At 35.6% G+C, this 26,387-nt stretch overlaps 1 protein-coding gene across 1 annotated transcript in view; it reads left to right on the top strand.

Annotated features, from left to right (window-relative positions):
* PXDNL (peroxidasin like) overlaps window positions 1–26,387 on the top strand; it is a 450,345-nt gene that overhangs the window by 412,371 nt on the left and 11,587 nt on the right. Inside the window, exons 20-21 of the mRNA XM_040625808.1 lie at window positions 14,176–14,290; window positions 18,745–18,874. Of these exons, the coding sequence (XP_040481742.1) occupies window positions 14,176–14,290; window positions 18,745–18,874 (245 nt within the window). The remainder of the gene's footprint in view (window positions 1–14,175; window positions 14,291–18,744; window positions 18,875–26,387) is intronic.

Below are 26,387 nucleotides of genomic sequence, written 5' to 3'. Positions count from 1 at the left end.
TGGTAACCTAGGGCTAGGGAAAGAATGTATGTCTGCTGACACCTAGAAATGAAGTAAGAGCTTGATGGTTCTGAGCAGAGCATTCTGTGGTTCCGCACGTGAGCACGTATCTCTCGCATGATACCACACTTGTGTCTCTTCTGCCTCTACCAACACAAGGGCCACAGTGTCCTTGTGCCTGCCACGTATAGAGGCTATGGACCTGGGGAAGCTCTGATGTTCTCTAAGATGAAAAAGGCAGCTGACATCATGGAAGTAGTACTTGGCTTTCACGGGAGAGGAGATGTTATCAACCTCAAACATTCCTGAGTGGGAAAAGCAAGTACTAGGAATAGGAGAAAATGTTGAATCAAAAACACAGCAACACCTGAGTTGCAGTTTCTGTGGTAGGTTTTATGGGATAAAGAAGAAAGACATTTAGTACTGTGAGGAAGCGGTGTGCATTTTCTCACCTCAAATTCTTGGTGATTATGGCCAGGCGTAATGAAATATTTCCAGGTCTCCAAAACACTGGACACAGGGAAGCAATGTGCAAAACAAGATGAATGGCAAGTAGTAACACTCCTCTTTTTCTGCAGTCCTCAGACTGCATTGAGCCCACTGAGCAGAGGAAAAAAATAGATAGCATGGCAGGGTGTGGGCCACAATGGAAATAACTGTGCTCTGGATGGAAGCAATGACTCAAGTCCAGGAAGCAAAAGCTGTGGTCCCATTATGCCCACATATGACTTTTCTAGATGCTTATACCACCAGCCCTGTGATAGGTGATTCATACATAACGCCTACCTACCTCATAGTCTTTGTGAGTCTTTCAAGGAGGGTATCATTGTCCTCACTTCACATATGAGGAAAATGAGGTTCCTGGATGCTAAATACACATTCTGAGGTCCTCCAGCTGGGATTTAAACCTATATGTGGCCAACGTGAAAGCCTCAACTCTCTTCTCTGTGTGCACAGTCTCCTTTGAGCACCCACAGGACAGGTGCGTGGCACAGACAGTGAACAGACACCAAATGAAGTCACCCTGCCTCTTCCACCCTCCTTCTCCTTCAATCCTCTGGCTCCAATATACTATCAGATTTAGACATCTCAGGACCCAGAGGAGAGATCCTCTCATTACTTAAATTGTAATGCATTTGTTATTGGTGATATATGTTATGGAAAATGCATTACAAAGATTTAACAGGCAAAGGGAGGAGGGAATCTTTAATATGCAAAGCATTCTTATTATTAAGATCCTAATTTGTGGTCTTGAGCAATAGTAAAAATGCTCTTTCTTTGATAGTGTCTCAAAAAAAATCCCTGGAAATTAATTAACCAATAATAAACATTTACCAAGATGTTGAATAGAAAAATGATGTGTCTCCTTTTACAGCACCATCATTCTCAAAACCATACTTGGCCACATGCCAGCATATATCTTCCTTAATACAATGCTCAGAAGTAATTTCAGGAGCAAAATCACCTAAGGGTATAAACACACCTCAGGATACAAATAAATCATAATATAAGGAATCTGAACATGTTAATAATGAGAAGCATTGAAAGTAGATGCAGATTTTATATTTCCTTGTACTTTTTGACCAACAAGTATTTTTTTTCCAGAAAACCTAACTAAAAGACATCTTTAAACTGAGACACTTCTTATGCCTCCCAATTAACAGCAGAATGCAGGTATTTAGGAACAGATAGAAACATTCAAATCCTGAGGAATTACTTTGTTGATTGGCGGTTTGTAATTTTCCTTAGGTTATATTGCGGTGGTCTGAATTAACTGGGGCCAGAAATGTGCGTCAGCCACATTGTGTCCGCCATTCAGACCTGAAGTTGTTACTTTCCTAAAGCATTAAGAGATGTATTGAATGGATGTATTAATGGATGTATTAAAGGACCTAGAAATCACTATCTTTACTAATCACTATATTTGTCTTACTCATATTCCCATTCCTGTTGAGGAATTCTTCACTATCCCCTGATAATCTCACTCTAAAATGATTTAACTTTCATTGTCCTAGAGAAAAACATAGAGCTCAGTTTGGAAACAGCCACTCCAAGGAATCTTAGTGGCTTATCTTTATTAGAAGGAAAGGTATTATCAAACTGACTCTCAACTGAACTGTATATATTACTTTTAAAGGAGAAATTTTTTTAAGACTATTTCTTCAGTTCTGTTTTCCATAAGTAGTAGCCTACTGGTTAATACTGATTATCAAAAGTTCCAAATTTAAATTTAACTAGAACAAAAATCCTCTCCTAAATGCATAAATACATTGAAATTAACTCCTAATCTTTCTAAAACAGTAATATTGTAAATGCAATTGAGTTTTGGGTAACTGTGCTTTGTTATTCTTGGTAAGTAATGCCCACATATGACTTATGTCTTAAGACATAAGAGTTGGACATGGGACTGTATGTCACTTAGAGGGCTGTGTTACTGTACCTTTGTGTAGGCAGGGAAGTGGTGGAGTATCTTATGGTGTTAAGGAATTGGACTTTGTTTTCATTTTGCATGTCATTTGTCACATTATGTCATCCATTTATGTCTGCTTCATACCACTGTATAAATATTCCCAAGTCATTCCATTTTATATATTATTAGGTCAGAATATGCTAGGTGTAACTTTTCTTATCAATTCAGTCTCAAACCTGGTGACCAATTTCAATTCACAGGTTTATACTTTTCTTCAACAAAGAGGGATGTGAATCTCATAGTCCTTGATAATTATATGTTCCTTAAATATTGTATAATATATATATATATATATTTTCCTTTTGAAATATCCTTGGGTGTTAACCCTGCACAGTTTACCCTCCAAATCTCTTTTCTGGTCCTTCTTATTTCAACCTCTTATATTTTTGCTAAATATTCTGATATATTTTTTGCACATGACCACTAATATCAAATTCACTAATTTCAGTCTCAGTAAGAACCATCCTCCTTTTAAATTCCTCTATTTAATTTCTTAGTTCCAACATCATCTAATTAAGCTTTAGGAAGTTTTTCTCTGCAGCATTTGCCACTCCTTAAATTCCTTTATTATAGTTCTCTGCCTCTTCCATCCCATGGGGCATGCTCTGACTATGGCATCTCCTACTCTTTCCTTGGTTGTCAGGATCCTGGAATGGACAGTTACTTTTCCTCTCTTGGATGCCGGGGATTCAGGTCAGGTTGTTGACATTAAAAAAACCTCATGGCAAAAAACCTCACAGAAAGTGCTATCAGCCCCTCCCAGGTGAGGGCAGGAAGATGGCCCATCTACCCAGGTCATTCTCCACCTTCTGAGAATAAAGACCCCTGGCAGGCCCTGAAGGCAGAAGCTATTAGGGAAACCACAGAAATCTGGATGTCAAGTCCTTCCAGAGCTGAGCTGCTCGCAGTCCTCTTCCTTGGCTGGGTGGTTCCCTAGGTGTTGGGGCCCCTCAGGAGCACTCGGACTGACTCTTTCCCAGGGCCTCAGCACAGCCATCTCCTGGCCCCTGAGTATGCATCAGTCTACAGGGTCCCAGGCACTGCAGCTTGCCCTGGGGAGGCCTGGTCCTGGGACTGAGAGCCCAGGGGAAGACCTGTCTTCCACACGGGGAATCCCTGCAGTTCCTGTGACCCCGTGATGAGGCATCTACCACTGGGCACCCTTCTTCCAGCCTTTTGTTGAGCTGCATTCTGATCAAGATCTAAGCTCTTTGGGGAAAAACATGGGTAGCTGAGCTTTCCTGTGTGACCGTGTTAACCAGCAGATGTGGTTGCTGAAGGTCATAGAGGTTCCTGTTTAATCATTTTATGCACTTTCTTGTGTGGACTAAAAATGTACTGAAACAAGCTGTGGGAAAACTAGTTTTGATCTGAAGCTAAGGTAGGACCTGAAATTCAGTTATAAAACATTGGTTTCTTTGAAGATTAAAAGCATTCTGATATAGAACCTTAAGAGTTACCACCAGGAAAAAGCAAAATGCACTTTAACTGTTTACTAGGTCATTCATGCTCCCTCCTGTCCTCTTGTCTGGGAAGATATAAATCCCATGGGCTCTAAGCCTATGAAGCCCATATGGTTTTTTGTTTGTTTGTTTTTTGTTTTGTTTTTGGTATTTTTGTTTTTGTTTTTCAGAGAGAGAGAGTATGTGAGAATAAGGGTGGGGGAGGGGAGAGGGAGAGAATCTCAAGCAGGTTCAGGTCATGGGATCAAGCACCACATGGGGCTCCATGCTCTGCTGGGAGTCTGCTTGAGATTCTCTCTCTCCTCTCCCTCTGCACCTCCCCCTGCTTGCACACACACACACTCTCTCTCTCAAATAAATAAATAAATAAACAAATAAATAAATATTTTAAAAAAATAAGAAATAAATAAAGAAAAACAAAAATCACACAGCAACCCTCCAAAAACTTAGGAAAACTTCCCTAGGCATCTTGTTTGTTCCATTTGTCATTGTCTACTTCATGTTTTTTTGCATTGTGGGTTTATTTCTCTGCCCAGCTTCTGTATTTGACACATAGGTTTAAACTGTCTGGTGTGTTGACTCTGATTCTGTCAATATGAGCAAACTGCAGCTAAATATGTGTGAACTAATTTATTTGAAAAAAATCTAGAGACAATTGGATGCCATCTACCAGGATGACCTCCTTCAAGGACCAGTTCTAAATATTCCTGGTTTGATTTCTTTGTTGTACCACCCAGCAGTGCACTGGAAGTCACTAGGGAACCTGTAATTTGCACAGGTGCTACTACCAGTAGTACCAGAGAAATGAGGAAAAATGGCAGAGGCAAAGTGGGAGGTGGTTCTGGATACAAGCTTGCATTAAACAGATGCATGCCTTTGGTATAGGTGATACGGCAGGAAATTAGGATACTTATGAGTTAGTCTTTAAATACAGCACTCTGAAATGATTAACACTGGTAAGGATTAAAGAAACAATATTCTAATTCAAGTCATGGAAGATTCTAGTCAAAGGTTATTTTACCTACTCTTCATGAAGTTTCTGTTTTTCTGAGTACATAAGAAAATGCTATTCTGTTGACAATGTGTCTGTCTATATTATGTCAAAACAACTTACAAGGTGATTCAAAGTATATATAAGCATTAGACCAGTTTGTGGATATAGTTATCAGATGAATAAATTGCTTGATTTGGTGTTATTCTTGTTTCAACCAGCAGAAAAGTAGTAATTCAATGCCATAAATATGTACTAAGGAAACAGTAAGTTCTTGACAAAAATATGGAGAAAAGCATGAAGAACAAAGAGAGGTTCAGAACAGAGCCTTCGCTGTGGAAGTTATCTTATAAGCAGCAAGTATTGTTTGATTTGATTTGGTTTTAAGGAAAAGGGAACATGGAAACCTCACAAGGGTTGTAATTAACAAAAGATCACAGCAATCAAAATAGCAAATGACAGAATGAATGAATTTAATAAGTAGGAATCTTATTTTACCAGCTTATAAGGTAATGCAAAATTTCTCAGATTTTTAAATTTAATATATTATATCACTTATTATAATTTATAAAGCATAAAGCATTTCACGTTACATTTCTGGGTTCCTTTTCTCCCTTAGCTAGCTTAGTTGTAAGTCTTCAGAATGAGAGATAACCTAAGAGATCGCTTGATTTGGAAAAAAAAAAAAACAACCCAAAAACAAAAAACAAAAAGTCACTTCATTTTAGGGTTAGGAAGCAAAAATTGAAAAGGTCTAAGTAACTTACCCTCACTATTTATTAGCAGGGCTAGGGATAGAATGCAGACATCTCAGTTCCATGTCCAGGTTTTATTTTTGTTCTTCCTTATCTTACCTTGTAATGTCATTGCTAGTTTTCTTTTCTCTGTACTTTCCATAATTTCCTCCAACTCCCTTTTGCCTGAGATAAATATGGGAACTTTTATTTAGTTGGATGACCTTCCTTTTTAGAATCCTATGCTAACAAATTGTAAATGCAACATTCTTGACATTTTACCATCAATTTCAACTAATTTTTAGTATCATTTAATCAATAGATCAAGAGTCTTTGCATAATATTATAGACATCACTGTTGCAACTAACAATATTCACAAGTCCTTATTACCAATCTACTTATTTCAGCAAGCTTTATAAATGGCACATTTGTTTGTGCTATAGATCAAATAAATCAAACTCTACTGATAAAATAGATTTTACATAAAGCATAAAACATTTCCTTGAATGTCAAAAGAAAATGATTTACTCTCCACTCATTTTAGAAATGAAAAATAACACCTAATGCAGGTGATGTATGAAGGCACCGTGCCACTTAATTAAATGAAACTTCTTTCAAATAAAACAATTTCACAAAGAACCAACAGATACATATTTTCTACTGGGGTTTATGGAACCATCTGGTCTTGCAATTTCCAGCTGCATAGTTTGTATTAAGTTCTGTCTTTAAAGCATCAAGTAATTTTAAATACAGTATATTTTATATACAAATGTAAATATATTTATGTTTACTCTTGACTTTAGTTCAAATAAATAGTGCTTATGCTTGTAAACTAATGAAAGTTTAATTTCTTCCATAAGAGACTGATTTTATTACCATAATATTTCATGATGTTATGGCTGTTTCATGCTTAACTTATAAAACGCCTTCAAAGTATTACTAAAGAAGTAAGATTTCAGAAACTCCTATAAAGCTTTAATGAACCAATTAATTTGCAACAGTGTTCTCAGGTTTGTCTTTGAACATTGTTGCTATTTTTAATAGAACTCCATAGGACATCTCCCACTCTCCTTGGTTCTGCAAGTGCATAATATCTTACATGAATAGCTTGTTGAAATCAAGGTGGAAACAAACGTCATAAGCAGGATAAAGGGCACTAAATAGCCCTGAAATGACATAAAATATGATGTGTTTAAATGGCAATACAGTTAATGAATCAAACTCTACTGAAATATTGACTTTACATATAGCATAAAACATTAGCTATTAAATGACATCTCATAAGTTCTGAGGATATTGAGTTATCTTCCAAATACAGCATTCTGTTTTTATTTAAAATCTATGACATCCCAGTAGGAAAATATCTTCCCATAACAGAGGTAAGCTGTTTGGGGTGCCTAGGTGGCTTAATCAGTAAAGTGTGATTTCTGCTCAGGTCATGATTTCAGGGTTGTGAGATGGAGCCTGTGTCCAGCTCCACGCTGGGCCTGGAGTCTGCATGAGATTCTCCCCCTCTGACCTTCCTTAGCCCCCTGCCACTCATGCTTTTTCTCTTTCTCTCTCTAAAATAAATAAATAAATAAATAAATAAATAAATAAATAAATAAATTTAAATTTTTTTTTAAAAAAGCACAGTTTCATTAAGTTGTTTAAGTTAGGAAAAGGTCTTTTATTTTTATTTTTTTAAAGATTTTGTTTATTTATTCGACAGAGATAGAGACAGCCAGCGAGAGAGGGAACACAAGCTGGGGGAGTGGGAGAGGAAGAAGCAGGCTCATAGCAGAGGAGCCTGATGTGGGGCTCAATCCCATAATGCCGGGATCACGCCCTGAGCCGAAGGCAGACGCTTAACCGCTGTGCCACCCAGGCGCCCCATGGAAAAGGTCTTTTAATACCAAAAATTGATTTTTTCATTAGCCAAGTTCCTTTTAGTATTACTATAATATTTAAAAATTCTCATTATATTCAGAATTATTAATGTTTAAGTATTAACATTGATAATTAGTGAAATTTCTTTTTGAATATGCTCCCATGAAATATAAGTTACTTAGCAGTAAAGACAGGATGTATGCCTTGCAAATCACTAGGGGGATAAAATCAACAATGTAGAAACTAACCAATGAGGTATAAGCAAAAATTAAAGCTAGTGACTCAGATGTAGTTGAAGTTTCAGTGTATTAAGAGAATCATTAAAGGTAGAAAATTCTTAGATGTATCCAAAAACAGTTTCAACTCTACAAAATTACAAGAGATACACATAAGCAAGATATTTAGAATGATCAAATATAAAACAATAGGTAAAAGTAAGTCAGGCACACAAAGAGACAGAGACATGAGTGGCAAAAACAATATTTTAAAAAGTTGAATTTAAGAAACAAAAACAATAATGGATATAAAGTCTACTTTCATTTCACAATCTATGTGTGTCATAGTTGGAAACTCTCATGTGTGAAATAACTTAGCATCTTTTTAGCTCCCTTCAATGGAAGTATATTTGAATATTATTAATGAGATCACTTTATAAGAGATGTATCCAATTTTGTACCTTATAAACTAAAATTAACTTTATTTTCAAATATCCATGGAAAATTCTGAAAAGCTGATTATATTATATCACAGGAAAAACTGAAATTCTTACAAGGAAGATTGACATGCAGTATTCTCAATTCAACTAGTCTAAAAATAATGATTAGATTTAAAATAAAATTGTTACTTAGACATTTTTTTGAAAGACTTTATTTATTTGAGAAAGAGAGCATGAGCAGGGGGAGGAGCAAAGGGAGAGGGAGAGGGAGAAGCAGTCTCCCTGCTGAGCAGGGAGTCAGAGGTGGTACTCAATCCCAGGACCCTGGGATCATAACCTGAGCCCAAGGCAGCCACTTAACCTACTGATCCACCCAGGCACCCCTGCTTAGACATTTTTAAATCATTTGAACAAATATTTTGTTAACTAGATAGTGAAAATTAAGTAGAATATTTTATTAAATATTAATATAGTATAGTATTTTAATATACATTTAATTTCATATCATATTTTAATAGTAAATAAATATTTGAGGTAATATTTTTAATAATTAACATTTTAGTTTGCTAGGGCTGCCATGACAAAATATTCCAGGCTGCATTGCTTGGACAACAGACATTTATTATCCCACCATTCTGGAGGACAGAAGGATTGTAGGTATTGTGGGGTCGGTTCCCCTTGAGGGCTATGAAGGAGAATCCGTTCCCTGCCTCTCCCCGAGCTTCTGGCAATTGCTGGCATCATTGGCTTTCCTTGGCTTCTCCTGTATTACCCGTTTCTACCTTCATTTTCACATGGTTTTCTAGTTGTGTGTGTATCTGTGTCCAAACTTCCCCTATTTTAAAGGACATCAGTCACATTGGATTAGGGCCCACCCTACCCTAGTGTGAACTGTTCTTAACGAATTACAACTGTAATGACCCTTTTTCCAAATAAGGTTACATTCTGAGGGACTAGGGGTTAGGACTTCAACATGTGAAGTAAGGGGGAGCACAATTCAATCCATACGAATGCATTTGTGTTGTTTCAAGCTACTGTGTTTGTGGTAACTTGTTACACTGCAATAGATAATGCAGTTGTAAAGTAGAAGAAAATGGAATGCTGGCAAGAGTATGAAGAAATCTGAGTGGTTTCCTGCTGTCACCTTGCCCTTCAAAACAACTGTAGGGACAGTTCAGTATTGCTCACTAATTCAGATGAAGCACCATCTAAAGATAGGGAATGTTGATATACTTGTTTTCTCAGTAAGAACTAGGAATTAGGAATTATATTTGATTGTTATATAAATACAACATAAAACCACAGCATTGAATAAAGTTGTTCTCAGTCTCCCCAAAATTGTCATTTTTATGTTTCATAAATCGTTGTTTGTACTTTTTTCCTTTTTCTCTTCTTGCCAGCAAATGAGAAGTGCTATAATGTTAAGAAACAAGTGTTGACAATAACTTAAAAACAAAGTGTTATATATTTTTGTCCATTTTTAAGCGTATCATCATTGATCTACTTTTAGTATGTGGAATGCAGCACCAGGACACCGATATGCCATAGTTGCAGAGTTTTAATCAAGTCGTGGAAACATGCATGATTGCCTGAGCTACTGTAGGTTCAACTCCCCGACTCGCACTTGTTTACTCGTCGAGGAATGTCAGTCCACTCCAGCAAATCAGAATGTCGAGGCCTATGCCTAAAGCAGCTTGTTGTCTTCAGAATCTTCTAATTTAGTTAAATTAATCATTAATGTCCAGGACTCTGTGTCCTGACATATCTCCTTACCATGTGTCAATCTCTGGGCCAGACCAGATGGGGTCTGAGTTTGGATATGACTCATAGGGACGTGATTGCAATCTACATACCTATTGAAATAAACTTTCCTTTTTTCAGTACTCACTGCCAAGCAGACTGACATCACGTTTCTACTAGTTTAATTTGACGAAACCTTTAAATAGCAAATTGTTGCTTTTATGCAAGTTCTGCAAATTGTTCTGTGCTATTTTTCTCTATAAAGAAATGTAAATGTAAAAAAATCCTGAAGTGTTTATACCAATTATTTTCAGGGAAATTGTTTTTTAAACTCATTTGTAATTGCCTTGAAAAACTGTCTACAAACACATTACCACAAGTTTTAAGTCATTCAACAACATTTTTTGAATGTTAGTTCTATGCTTATGAACAAAAACATTTATAACTTTGACATTATACAAAAGTTGCTTATGAACTAAATAAGTCAGTCGTCTTATTCTTTAAAGTTTCTTCCAAAAATAAGAGCCATGTTTGAGCTTAATCTGTGTGTATGACATTCTTCCAGAGTGCTTTACTTCCTTTAACTCATTTAATCCTCTCACCAACTCCATGAGATTAATTGTGTTATCATCCTCATGTACAGATGAGAGAATGGAGTCAACAAATTTAAACAGCTTATTCAAAGTAATATATTTCAAATGTGGAAGACACGGTATAAACCTAGATAGTTTGAGTCTTGCAATCAGACTCTTAAACACAGAAAATAACTAAGAACTGGATATTTTAAAATAAAGATTTGGCCTCTGATTTCATTCATTCGTTAGAATATTTATTCAGTGTGGATCATGTGCAGTTGCTGTACTATGTGGTGAGGATAAACTGGTAGGTAGGATGGAGCCCTCCTCTCTGCTCTCTCCTTAGCTGATGGAGAGTAGTAGACAGATGTACAGAGTGCTACAAGAATGTAATGAATTACCATCAGACCTGGTCCTAGCAGTTTAAGGAAGGCTTCTTAGAGATGGTGACGTGACACCTGTGGTGTTTGTTACTCAGGTGAGAGAGACCAAATAAAGTTGGAGCTGGATGATTAACCATGAATGGTGCATTAGAGAGAAATGAGGCTGGAGACAAGAATGTGTCCACAGGGAAGGATTTTGTTTGACGCAGTGAAGATCTAGTGCTTCATTTATAGTATAAACACCGAGGAATGGGTTGGGGGGTCAACCAAGGCTGCACTGAATGGGAAGTTACATGTACTCATGCATACACATATTGCATTATGCTTCTTGACAATTGGCCATATTGCTTTATCTTCATCCACACCTCCTAATGGTGTCTTGAAATAGTATCTGCTGTATTTATTTCATGCCTCCCCCAAGTCACACGTAGACCAGAAATTTAACAATATTTTGAGCCAATATGAATTCAAGTGATCTCCTTTTATCTTCCACTCTAGATCTATTCAATCATCCATCCACCCATCCATCCATCCATCCATCCATCCACTCATCCATTCAGTCATCCATTCATTAAGTTAACAAATAATGGTACCATTATCCTGAAGTTGCACAAACCACATATTCAGGAGTTTTAATATTGTTATTTCTATTTTTCTCATTCCTTGATGTAGTGTAGCAGTTAAGAGGTTGGACTTTTTGAGACACAATGTCTGAATTAAAATCCCGGCTCTTCCATAAAAAGCTGTAGTACCTTGGAGAAGGTAATATAACCTCTCTTAATTTCCTGAAGTTAACACTAGGGATAATAATATCCACCACACATTATTATAAAGTTTCTAATTAATAATTGGTGTTAGGCCTAAGAACAGAGTTTGAACAAGTGTATATACATATTTATATAAGATATATATGCATAGGTATAAAATCAAAGCAACCACCAAATTAACATACTGTTTCAATTCAGGTGTTGTTTACATAAGAGCCAAACATTCAGCAATCAAGGATGCTTTGCCTCTTCAGCAGTAACTAGAGATAAATACCAAAATGAAATAAAAAAAAAAGATGTCAGGAATAAAATAGCTGTCACATTAAAAGAGCTGTCTGGTCATTGCCACCCTGGTGGATTGCTCACCCACTATCAGCGCTCATTCTCTGGTGGAACAAGGGTACGGGGGAGTGCTTCTCTGTGTTTCTCCTCCCATATATGCATCACTATATACCTGTTACATTACAAACACAACTAATTCTTTGCTTTGGGGATTTATGTATATAATCTTGCATATTCTATTCGTGCTTTAAAATAAATTCTGAAGTTCTATCTTCCTAAAAAAATAAATGAAAGACAATAGATAATGTTAGTTCAATTGCAGCCCCCTTTCTCTCTACTTTTTCCTTTTTATATGAGAATTAAAAGAGGAGATATTTGGCTTAACTGAAAATGCTGTGTTTTTCCACGTGCAAACTCTTCAAAACCACCAAGAACCATGCCTTACTCATTTTTATTTTCACTACAGTGCTCAGTCTAATACCTTAGTTTAGTAAGTTACACATAAATATTTATTGACAAAATTATATGCTGTTCAGAAATAGAAAAGCTAAGTTTTATTACATGAGTGAAACCTATATGCTTTAGCTGTGTTCTTTTTGTTTTCATTTCTAGTTCTTTTTTTCTCACCCAGGTCTGCAAATATTTATGGATTATTGTTATTGATAAGGTGCTAGGTTGAAGTAATGGTGTAAAAGTAGGCATGTATAGATCTGTTAGTATACTGCATAGCTTTATTTACAATGTCTCGATACTATAGTTTCAAAAGTAATACACGAAACATTTCAGCAGCACACATTTCCCACCAGTTCACTGGCAGAGCTTGCCCATTGAGGTAGTTTGTCATTGCCACAGTTCTACCTCCCTTCTTGAGCACTTCTCTGTCCTTGGGAATTCTGCACTTCCATGTTCCTCCTTGATTGTCCAAAGTCTCCCACCTGTCCCAGGGCTCAGCCCACTAAATGATTCAGACTTTGGAATAACCCATTTCTCTGTGCTTATTTACACTTACTGTTTTAAAATTGTATAAACAATGACTGTTTCTTATTGAAAACTGGGGCAAAACAAAGGATAGAGGTAGAATAAAAAAAAAAGAAATAACCACCATAACAATGTTCTAGACACGTCACTGTTACCATTTTGACATGTTGTCATTTCAGTCTATTTTCTATATGTTTTAATATTGGTAAGATCATACTGTATAACAAAGTTTTACTTTTCTTTTGAAATTAAAATTTACTTTTAATTTTATAGCATTTGCAGTTTATTTTGTTATTTAAAGAATCAACTTAAATTTTATCTATAGCTTTGCTTAACAATTTATCATGGGGCATATTCCTCTTGATTTTAATTTACATATGCTAAGGTGAAGATGTATGTTGTCTTTACTTCCCCTTCCCTAAGAAATAACTTGTACATTGCCCAATACAAAAAAGCTATAGGGTGATCCCTTGTTTCCCTCCAATTTATGCTGTCCAGTGTGATTTTTTAGATTCAAGTGCATAGTGAAATGCTCTGTGATGGTTATCATGTTCCACTTCAATCTATTTTTTTCCTTCAGTATTAAAAATTCCTTTTTTTTTTTTTGAGCTTTATATATAGCAGTTTTACTGTCTGGAAAGATGGGTTCCTACATCATTGCTTTTCCTCTTCTCAATATATGTAGTTTCCAATCCAACTGCTTTCAGATGAAATTTAAAGAGCTTTTGTTGTTGTTATTGTTTCATATTTATATAAAAATTCTCATACCATTCTCATGTGTTTTTATTGTTATGAAAAACACATACCATAAAATTTACTATGTTAACCATTTTAAGTGTACAGTACAGTGGTGTTAACTATATGCACAGTGTTGTGCAGTAGAGGTCCTTAAAAAAAAACTAGTCTTGAGTTGGTAGCAGGTGTTGATTAAGTCACTTGAGGAACTCAGAATTTCAAGCATTCTGTCTACCACGTTTTCATTCCTTTCCCCATTGTTAAGTCCTTTAAGTGAACAAAATGTACCTGTGATCAGTGTCCTTGCTCAGAATCAGCTTGCTCTCCCCGTGGAGCCTCTACATATTTTGCAAACTGCCTTGGTATCTCATTTGCTTTGGTAAAAACAGAGATGGAGCCACATGCAAAACCAGAAACCTATAATTGAACTGACTGAAAGATATCCATTCCCCTCCCCAATTAAAGAGATGCTCAAGACAGGAAGGTGATGCCAATCTCACACATTGCTCATGTGGATACTTTTTCCCCACAGACTGTAGGAATAGAGGACAGTTCAGAGCATTCACACAAGAATCTCGAAAGAAACGCTCTGCTCAGTACAGCTATCCTGATGAGAAAGATAAGGACTTAAGTGATCTAATTAGTAGGTATGTACAGAAATATCTGATTTCTTTGAGCTGTTTACCATAAATTTACTTCAAATATACAATTTGAGGGGTTTTATAGAAACCATAGTTAACTCATTTGCATGTAGGATAAATTACACGACGATGAACACATAAATACATTTTGTAATAAATATGGGTTCCTTTTCACTCTGGAATATCATAGCCAGAGCATGCTCAGCAATAAATATTTCTCAATAAAGTACAGGAAATTGCACATCATAAATGTTATTTATGATTCCTTAAATCACATTATGGATATTGCTGTTTTTAAAATTCTTTTCGAAAATAGGAAACTCAGCATATTGTTTGTAAGAAAAGTAATAATATGTATCAAGTTAAGTTGATTTTAATTTATGTATAGTGTATGGCAAGGAAGGTTTAATTTGTGACCAAGATGGGATATTTTTGAACCCTTAGGAAATTGAGAAATGTCAATCTTATTCCTTTGAAATCCTTTGAAATTCCTTAGGACTTCTCCTGTGACACTTATATACAAGCTTCATATATAGTTACTTCTTTACAAAGTTTCTCCTCACAATTGTCTTGTAAGCTTCTGAAAACAGAAACAATGACTTGAGCATGGGTATATGCAATAGCTCCTTTTCACTGAGTAAATATTCAGTAGATGCTTGTAAAATTAAATTACCAAAAACAAGCATAAAAACATTGTAATTCACAACCCTACGGGAGAGATACTATTGAAGACACTTTGTTACCACAAACTAGTAACTTTGTCTTTTGTAGCAATCTCCTAAGTATTATAATTCAGTCAAATTCAAAATACATTTTTGGGGTTCCTGCCATCAGTCACAAGTGGGAATCTGGGACGTATGTAGACATGAACAAGACATGGTCTCTGTCTTGTAAGATTTATAGTCTAGGAGAGAAGGTGAGTCATCTGATAAGGGAGATGGGTGAAGGCTTCAGATTCTGGTACAGGTACACACTGTTTCTACTACTTCATAACCACAGTTATACAAAACTTCAGAGTCTCAGTTTCCTCAGCTATAAAATGGGCATAATAATACCAACTTTGTGGGATTATTATGTTGGGAATATATATATACATATATACATATATACATATACATATATATATATACATATATATATATACATATATATAAGCACCTAATGGTAATGCGGGATGCAGCATTATAGGTGTTCTATAAAAGACAGGATAGCAGATGCTGTTATAGTGCTCGCTATATGCCAAACGTTCTTTAAATGCTACGCAAATATTAACTCTTTGAACAGAAGATTTATATCATACTGATATGAAATCCAATTAGGATGCTGTGTAATTCAGAACAAGGTATGGATAATTCCACCAGGCTTTTAGCCAAAGTAGAGGTAAGATCTTGAGAAAGAGACTAAGATTTTGATGAAGGTTTAGGGCTTCCCCGCCTGAAAGAACAGTGAGCAAAGTCATGGAGGCAAAGAAAAGTTAGGTGTGTTTGGAGAGTGGTAAGGCTTGCCACGTCTAAGCGACCTGGTGTGTTCAATACTTAGGGATGAAGAGCATTCTGGAAGAATGTTCTATAAAAGGGGATTAAGGCAGAGAGAGAAAGGTCTTGAATTCCAGGCTAAGGAAACTAAATCTGTTCCATGTGTTCCTGGAGCTCCTCCCTCCAAGGTCGACTGCTGACCAGGAACGGTAGCCCCACTCAGAACCATTTTAAATAATTCAAGTGGCAGAAAACAGTCAGATGCCCTTATTTAATTTAGCATTTCATTTGGTTTATAATCCATTCTACTACGTGAAATGTTTCACCAGAAGAAAATCAAAAATAGATATTGGGCGACACATTTGCAGGCAGTTTTTCTTTTTCTTATAAGATGTTGATGGAGATCTGGCTCTTCCAGTCACACCCACAAGTATGAGGCACGGACAAAACACCCACTACCTGCCTTCTACCCTGCCCTACAGCCTCATCCCGGTCCTTCCAAAAACATTCATTTCACTTGTTTTGAGGTAATAATTAACATATAATATTATCTGAACTCTTTAAGATTATGGTGACCCGTTGGGCGGTCTGCTTACCTGTAGCCTTAGTCACTCAGCTACAGATTGGTTGATCTCAAATTTAGTCTCCTGCCAATCTTAACAAATTTTACTCAAACATGAGCCTTGCAATTGGGAGTTCTGTTTGTTTTTGATATGATAATAAAAAGATAATAACAGCTTTGTTTTGTCTTCTAACTATACACACTTCAGTAATCCTTTGTAGATAGTTCTATTGTGCTCAAGACTTGTTTAGACTAAAGAGGACCAAATCCGCCCGCTCAGTGTGCACAGATCACTCAGGCTATGGCTTCACTTTTACTTTTCTCTGCACATTCATCTTTCTTGCCTTTACCCCTCTCAGTCACAAATTGAGCCTTTTTTTCAATACACTATTCATGAGTTAACATCAGTTTAACTTGATAAATATTATTTCTTCTTACAAACTCTATGCTGAGTTTCATGTTTTTAATAAGAATTTAAAATATAGCAACATCCATACTGTGCATCTTTTCCTTCCATCCTCCCCCTCCTTCCCCCACCACCTGCCAATAACCTCCCTAGCTGGTATCTTTGTCTCTCTTCTCTCTTCCACACTGTCTAAAACACAAATATGATCAGGCCTAAAATGTCTGCGTAGTGGTTAAGAAAGAACTTTCAAATTTTGTTTTTAAAAATCCTGATTTGCATCCAGCTGTGCAATTCGATAGCTGTATCATATGGACATATTAATGAGTTTCTAAGTTACAGTATTCTCTTCTGAGAGTTACAGTATTCTCTTCTCTGCTTCAAGTGTCTCTTGGCACTGCTGGGTGCATTGAGTGAGGTGATGTAGCCTCTATGGGAGAGCAATCAGAACTGCATGGTCCCTGAAATGGATGCAGAACTATGGTCCGCTTTATTTAGCTTCCCAGACTTACCCATCCCCCACCCCCAACCCAGGTAGAAGTCATTACCCTCTTCCTTGTCTTCCTCATACAAATGTTGTATTTCCTGCCTGTTCATCAATCAGTCTTTTCTGAGAGAATGTTAGCAGCCTACTTACTGGAAAGCACCCGCACATGTGTCTTAGTGTAAGGCCTGTTACATAACCCACAGCCAACATATACTTGTTCCGGAGTGAACACCATCTGATTGTATAATCTGGTTTTGCCATTATCAGCCACTCCCTATGTTCCTACATTCAGTACTTTAAATCTTGGTTATACCTTTTTACAATCATCCATACTTCCTTGTGGTTAAACCCCCTTTGATTCAACACTGATGATTTATAGGAGAGAGCACCACGAAAACAAAAGAGTCAAATAATCTTAATTAAGACGATTCATTGTTACTATTATCATTCATATCAACATTTGTACATTTGAATCGATTTGAACACAGCACCATAGTAAAAACTGGTGTGTGGCCACTAGTGATTCATGGTGATTCTAATTCACAGTGCCTTACGGAACATAAAGTGAATCTAGTGACTGAGTAACTGGCACTGGTAACTTCCGTTCTTTTTCAATGCTACCTTTTCTTAAATTCTCTGATGTAAGCTCTACACATGTCCTTGGCTTAGAAATTGTTTACAAGCTCATAGGATGTACTATACCTGGCAAGCCATTTTCTTACTGAACAATAGAAGACATATATCAAGCAGAACAAAGCAGAACAATTTTGAAAGTTACAATGGCTTCTTCACAAGGAAGAACTTTTTTAACAAAATTTGGGAAAAAAAGAAAACTTGAGACATGAATAGCATGTCAACTAAATCAGATCTTTATAAAAATATTTTTAACAATATATTGTAATCATAGATGGATGGAACTTTCATTTCAATTTTCCAAATTCATTATTTACCCTCTGTCTTTTGAGAACTTCAGTTAAGCTCTAGCAATCATATTTTAAATTCAGCCCAAGACTTTTTATTTCCTTTTATTATCGACAATACTGAGCTATTTTGCATCTGGTTTAAGATTAGATTTTTGTCAGACTAGTATTCTTATCTTAATTTAGTTCTTGTCATGAATTTATAATAGAACAAGGAACTTTCCCACCTGGGTGCTATATAATATATAATATTTAATTTGTCACTGCTCTTTCACTGTGAAGTGAAATGAACAATTTTTAGCAAAAGACATAATTTGAGATATAAATAATATGTCAAATAGATATGTAATACTACATGGCATTCCCTTTATTTCCTAAGAAATACCTTCTTATCATTTTGAGTAAACTATAGAGAGCAGACGTGACACTCTGGATTATCTTCATATATGTCATTTAATTTTAATTTCTAATTCCAGCCACATCTTTTTATTGGCCACACAGAGCAGCACTCACAATGCCCTGTACATTCCAATGCCTGAGGTATATTTGTTGATTTTTTTTTTACCATGCAACTTCTATTTTTCAGCATCTTACTTGCTTCTTGTATAAACAGGCAACAAGATCACTTGTACATTGATGAAGACGGTAGAAACGTGACATCTCTGGCCAAAGCAAAGTTCACTCAAGATTTCAGCAATTTTGCAGTGGAAATTCAAAAAACCATCAAAGCTCTCAGAGAACAGGTTTGTTTTTTCCCCCAAGTAACATGCCCTTATTGTAGAGATTGAAATAACTAGATTTAAAAAAATATGTCCAATGTAAATATACAGCACAATACCAGAATAATAATGGGGAGTTATTATATATGTGGAGAATTTCTTTGTAATAGCTGAATTCAGGAAAAGAGCACTTGGGTAAAACCCACTTCCTTTCTACCAAACACCAATGTCTTCTATACACAGGGTTCCAGTGATGGGGGCTCTCTGCTCAGTGAGTTTCTGAGTTCCCCCTCAGTGCTTTTCTGAATAGTTATCTTTGGTTGCTCTCTTCATCTCTGTGATTCTAGATTATTTGTAACAGGCCAACATATGCTTTTTTTTATAGTTTTTTCTTTTTCTTTTCTTTTTTTTTTAATGGAGTCCAAACAAGCCTCTTAGGGATTACTGCTTTGTCTGGCTTTCCTTTTCTGAAAAATCTGTTAAAAATGAAATTTCCACACTCTTCTGCACTTTTGCTTATTTTCCCAGTTGTTCTGGCTCATGGTTTATTTCATTTTTTCTAAAATTTGGGAAGGAGTCAATGAGAGATTTGGCTTGTATTAGAAATGGCAATTAGATGGTTTTATTCAGAAATGGAAGTCTGATCTCTTTCAAGGCATGGTGCCAGGCTGGCTCCTTCAACTTTAATGTCACTGTGAAGTGTACACTTTCCTTCTTACCAGCAGAAGCCTTGAGGCAGAAAGCACTGTGGGGGTGTGAGAAGAACCCAGTGTCTGCTGCCAGGAAGTTCTGCCTTTTCTAATTGTCTGACCTGGGCAATTTATTTAACCATTCAGAATAAGTGTCGTCCTCTGGACTTTCAGGAATATTATGAGGATCAAATGAGATATATGGCAGAGGCACTTTGTCAACAGTAACCCCCTTAACATATTACTGTTGCTTTTAAAAGTAAATATATTATCTTGCATACAAATGCAAGATTACCTGGTTGCTTTGGGTGCCACCCTTAAGGGTTGGCTGCAGCCATGGTTTGCATCAGTGTGCTACCCATCAGCACCCATCTTTGTGACCAGAATGCCCGCTTGTCCAATCAGTTGTCCAATCTGAGTCTGAACATGGATCTCAAAGATGTGAAGCATTGTTTCTAGAAGGTTATTCTTGAAGGTTAAGGTTATTCCATCTTGTAATGGTTGGGGTGACCTAGGACTCTGGGACCTCACCAAGTCTAGGTGAGTTCATGTGTCATAGAACAGGTAAGTAATACTGGTAAGAGAGAGTCCTCAGCACTCGACTGCATAAGGTGGGCCTGTCAATTTAAACATTAATCCACTTATCTATACAGCAAATTATTTTTTCATAAACTTATTTTGTGGATTTGCAGACACAGATAGAATTCATAAACAACATTTTAGTCCAATTTTATCTACATGTTGGTGGTGGTATTTCATCTTCAATATGTGCTATAGTGATTAGAACAATTCCAGATACCCCAAGACTGCAGTAGCTGGCCCTAGGTGTCCAATAACAGTCTGAAGTAATGCATATCTCTAAATGTATCAAGAAAAAGTGTTTTTCCCTGTTAACTTGCTCTATCTCTTCCATTACATTGCAAATTTCTTAATAGCTGGGGCTGTTTCACTGCTGGATCCTCAGTGCCTGACGCATAGTTACTTACTTAAAAATAACCAATGTTTCTTTTTGTTTAATTTTTTAATTCAAAAAGTTCTGTATCTACCAGGAATATAAAGGATATGTTGGGACTGGACAAAGATGGAAGGGGCAGTTAGAAGGTCCTGAGAGCTCTTAACAGAAGTTAGGTTTCCCTGAGCTGTGATTGGGGCACACAGATGGGAAGAGGGTGCAGTAGGGCACAGAGCTGTGTGCACATTGAATGACAGCCAACAAAATCTTGACAAAAATTGAATGAATAAATAAATATGACATAATACCAACAATGGGAAATATTGACTCAAGTCAGAAATCAACTCAGATCATATAAAGGAGATTGAAAAAAGAAAAAAAGAATTGAGAATGGAGCACAGAGATAAAGTGAGCTTATTTCATGGGTAGCTCTCAAGAGCATCTACAACTACATCTATGACCAGAGCCGGAAGCACTCAGAGGTGCACAGGATGATGAAGACAGAAATTCTAAGGACAAAGCATATTTTCAGATATAACAAGCCCATAGGACATGTGAAATTAACATTTGTTGTTAATTTGTCATTTACTGTATACAGACCTGAGTTTTAATGGTCTGTGTTAATGTGAAATGTATCCTTTTAGCTAAAGAAGGACATTCCTAAATGTGCAGTATGTGCAGCTTTGTGGTTTTTCTGTTGCTTATCAACACGAATGCAATAAGTTTTATAAATAAATAAAAAACAAAATCTAAACCCTTTATTTTACGAAAAAATGAGCATCCAGATAAAGTCATATGTATTTCTCATGGTAAAATTAAAGACAATGAAGAAGTAGATTAAACAGGATATAGAAACTGTAGTCCATAGTGATACTCATCACATAGGAGATTATTGTTGTTCTTGAGATCATCCCTTGTCTATGACACAAGATTCCAACCTCAGTTATTAGCCATGGGTTTCTACCCTTACTTTCTAACCCTAGGTGCATTATATCTATGGGACTGTGAGATAGTGCCAGTCTGGACATCTTCCATTATTGATTGCTTACCTTTATTCAGTGACTTTGGAATGTCTAGAAAAGATATTCACTAATGTTTGTCCTTTAACCATGATACAATCAAAGAAATGAAAGTGGTCTGCAAATTCCACAGTGTTATAGGTGTTTTGTAATCAGTGGATTATAGTAAATTATATTTGCCCTTTATATATGATTCTGATCACTGTAGAGATAACTAGAGCCATAACTACTCTCAGAACATTTAATTATTTTAATTTGTGATAGTGTCTAGTTACATGGCTGTAAAAGTTGTCTGTGTGTGTTGGGGGGGAGACGGTATGAACAATGAGATGATATATAAGTATTTATGCATTCAATTAAAATTAAACTCTTAATGAGGTTTTCAAATTGTTTGATGTCACAGTAAGTGCTTTGTAAAGAATAGTTGAAACTTTGGGACAAGTTCTCAGATCCTTGGTATTCTTTTGAATGACTATAGAGTAAAATAAGATATACATTCAGACTCAAACCATCGGATTTTTTAAAAGAAATCTAGGCCATCCAAATCAGCTCTTAAACCATTAATTTCAAGTTCTATTCAAGTTAAATAAGACACACAAGGTTGCATTTAATCTAATATTTAAAATTAATAAAATAAACATATACTCTATTTTTGTATAAATATCAAGATCATAATAAAATTGAATTGTAGTCTTCATATGGTATATGTTTCTTCCACAACCCTTTGGTATAATGGATATATTTTCTCTTTCTCTAGGAGCCTATCATACAGATATTTATTACTTTATGGTTGAGTTTTATGGTGTTTACACCTCTGTCATTATAACATATTATTAGCCAGAGCTAGAATTTACTTAAATTGTTAGACACTAGGAATTTATCTTGCAAATATATCATTTGTTTATAGAAAATGAAATGTTCTTTACATCTTGATGCAATTTCTAGGCCCACAATGTAGCAAAAAAAATGGCGTGTACCTGTTTTGTATATGGACCTAAATTTTCACAGTTGTATAATCATGACAGGCTATTTGCTTTTCTATCATTTTTCAGTTATTGTGTCATATATGATCAGATCTTAGACCTTAAGACGCAACTCAAAAAAAGTGCCTAATTTTGAGTATCAATGAATAGTACAGTGGAGATACACAGAGATCACTAAATAATTTGCATGTACTTACTTCAGGTCATTTGGAATACTGCATCAAATTTATGAGATTTTAGAGGGAATTTTCTTTTTTGATATTTTATTGTTCCTTATTATGAAATAATTTGCAAGTTATTGAAAAAATTTTTGACAGAAAGATAAAACACTAAAATTAAATTTAAAATGTAAGCTTATTTTATTTCCCAAGGAGATATATAAGTCAGTTTTCAGTGAAGATAATAGAACCCCTCTAATAGTTCCAAGTAGGATGGACTTCAATATAAGAAGTCATAGGTCTTCACAACGTTGGAAGGATGAGAGGAATAGAGGTCATAGAAACAGGTGCTGGAAGCTATTTGGTTTACAGGAGCTCATCTGGAAGCCACAGTGAGTCTCAACAATTTTGCAGGGCCTGAAGCTCAGCCTATGCACCTGTTAACAATTGTGCTTGAGAATAATACTGCTTTCCTTTCCAATATTACATGAGTGCCTCTCATTGGTAGAATAACCCAGAACAATAATGGGAAGGAAGTTAGGGTGTAGTTGTCTAGGTTTCTCCTCTGAGATCTATGGAAAAGGGTGCATTTTTGATAATTTAATAATTTAATGATAATTTTGATAATTTAATGATAGATAATTTAATGATACATAATTTCAATAATTTTGATAATTTAGATAATTTAGTGATAAATAACCCATAGCCCATATTTAGGCAAGATCATGTATTTCACTGTAACTTGCTAATTGGTTGGATGGTTGGAAAGATGGAATGTGAAGCTAGAAAGATACCTTGTGGTCACAAAGACAAAATTCTTATTCTGAATTCAGATTAGTTAAAACAAACAAACAGATATGAAGAGAGATGCAGAGAGCAATATATCGTCCACTATAATTTATTAATCCAAAGTGGGTTATTTCATAAGTTCAAAGGGGACAATAGTAATAGTAATTAAGCTGGGGTGGGGCAGGAAGCATAAATTAGAAATGTTTCAGGAAATCCAGCTCCATCACTTTATTGTACAAGTATATAAGGATGAAAGAAAGGAATCAAAGAGGCTTCCTTTTAATTAAAGGACAGGTCATGTTATTACTAATATAACAACCACAGAAAGTGACACAATTAAAGTTAAAGGAAGTTTTGACATACATAAGGAACAGAAAGATGTCAAGTGTGGTTGGAGAATAGGTAATCAAGGATAAGAAAAATCACATGAGATGAGTTTGAGAGGCAGAAACTGTCTAAATAAGAAGGCCTATAAAGGATTCTCCTGAATTTAAAGTCTCTGAGGAACAGTAAAGATGCTTTGCATTTGAATTTAGATAATTTGATCTGGTTTCTGAGGGAGAAGTGATAAAGGAATACAAAAGTGACTACAGCCATCTGTTTTGTTCCAGAAGTGAGCAGATGTTGGCTTAGCTATGCTGATGATCTTAGACAGGGAGAAAAAAGACAAGCTTTGGAGAGGTAATTGTTAAGTAGAATGGTCAGGACTTGGTGGCTGAATGTGTTATAGCAACTCCATTTTGATGTGGAGAAACTCCTGCCCAAAGTAACGTTCTAATGTCAAAACCTATGGGAGTAATCGTTTGGTTTGGACAAAGGAAGATTTATTATTCACACAGCTGGGGAGATGCCAGGAATGTTTGTCCATAGAAGACCACGTGAGGACACAGTGAGAAGCAGGCCGTCTACGAGCCAAGGAAAAAGTCCTCAGAAGAATCCAACCCTGCCAGCACCTTGATCTTGAACTTCCAGCTTCTACAACTATAAGAAAATAATTTTTTGTTGTTAAGCCACCTGATCTGTGTTACATTATTATTGCAGCCCTAGCAAACCAGTACAGATTTTGTTACCAAGAAATGGGATGCTGCTATAACAAACACCAAAAAATATGAAAAAGTCTTCAGAACTGTAGAGACTGTAAGACATTTGAGTTGCCAGTTAGAGAAAGCCTGGATTCCATTGGAGAGATTTTTGGAATATGATGTTAAAAGTACTTCCAATGAGATCTCAGATGGAAATAAGGAGCATATTATTAGGCACTGAAGGAAAAATGATCCTTGTTATAAGTGGCAAAAAACTTGGGTGAATCATGTCTAATGTTTTGTAGAATACAGAACATGTGAGTGATGACCTTGGATATTTAGCTGGGGAGATTTCTAAGCAAAGTGTTGAAAGTATGTTCTGATTCCACCTTGTGCTTATGATAAAATGTAAGAGGAGAAAGAGAAATTGCAAAAGAAACATTAAGGAAAAAGCAACCAGATCTTGAAGATTTTAGAAAATTCTCAGCCTGTCCTAGGTATACATTTATAAGAAATGAAACCATAGGTCCACATGTGAGTTTATATATTAATAGTCATAGTAGTGTTATTCAAAATAGCCCAAAAGTGGTGACAACTCAAATATTTATCAGTTGATAAAACAGAATGTGGTCCAATGCAATGGAATATTATTTAGCTGTAGAAAGGAATCAAGTATTGATTCGTGCTACAATATGGAGGAGACTTAAAAACATTATGCTAATTGAAACAGACCTGTCAGAAAATATCATATACCACGTGATACACAAACTATCCAAAGTAAACAAATCTGTGGAGATAGAAAGTAGACTAGTAGTTGTCTGAGCCTGGGGAAGGAAAGGGAAGTTCACTGCTAATGCATAAAAGGTTTCTTTTTAGGGTGATGCAGTAGTTCCAAAATTCGATTGTGATGATTATACAACTTTGTGAATATACTAAAAACATTTGAATGAGAGAGTTTTATAGATTCTTTAGGGTTTTCAACATAGACAATTCTGTCATCTGTGAATAAAGGCAATTTTGTATCTTACTTGTCCATCTTGTACCATTTATTTATTTTTTATTGTCTTATAGCTTTAGGTAGAACTAAAAGTTTGAATGAAACTGTTTGAGAAAGAAAAGTTCCCATTCTTATGGGGAAAGCACCCTGCCTCTCATTTTTAAATATGTTAGCTATAAATGATTTTTGTAGATTTTTTTAATCAACTTGTGGAAATTCTTTGTTACTAGTTACTGAAAGTTTTTATTATGGGTGAATGTTGGAATTTGTCAGATCTTTTTTTGTTATTGATATCATGAACATATGATTTTTTTTAGCCTGTTGATGTCATAGATTCCACTAATTGATTTTGAATGTTAAAGAAGCCTTGCATACCAGGAATAAATCACACTTGGTTATGGTATGTAATTGTTGTTATACATTGTTAGGTTAAATCTGCTACTATCTATATCTACATGCATGAGAGGTATTAGTGAGTAGTTTTCTTTTCTCAGAATGTCTTAATCCGGTTTTGGCTTAAGTGTTCTATTTGCTTCTATTTTCTGGAAGACGTTGTGGAGTGTTCTTTTACTTTTTCTTTAAGTGTAAAACACCAATGAATCCATCTGATCCTTGTCTTTTTTGGGGGGAAGGTCTTTAAATTACTGATTTAATTTTTTAATAGATACAAGGCTGTTCAGGGTATCTATTTCTTGTGTGAGTTTTGATAATTTCTGTCTTTAAAGGAATTGATCCATTCCTTCTAAGTCATGAAATCTGTGGGCCTAGAGTTGTTTATGATATGACTTTTTTGTTCTTTTAATGTTAAAATGGGATTAGTAGTGTTGATCCCTTTTTATTTACAATGCTGGCAGTTTGTGTGTTTTCTATGTTTTCTTGGCTAGTTTCATTAGAAATATATGAATATTATTATTTTTAAATAATTAGC

Source organism: Ursus maritimus, unplaced genomic scaffold (genome assembly GCF_017311325.1).
Source record: "Ursus maritimus isolate PB19 unplaced genomic scaffold, ASM1731132v1 scaffold_9, whole genome shotgun sequence".
Taxonomy (NCBI): Eukaryota; Metazoa; Chordata; class Mammalia; order Carnivora; family Ursidae; genus Ursus; species Ursus maritimus.
This window is presented reverse-complemented; position numbering and strand designations above follow the sequence as displayed.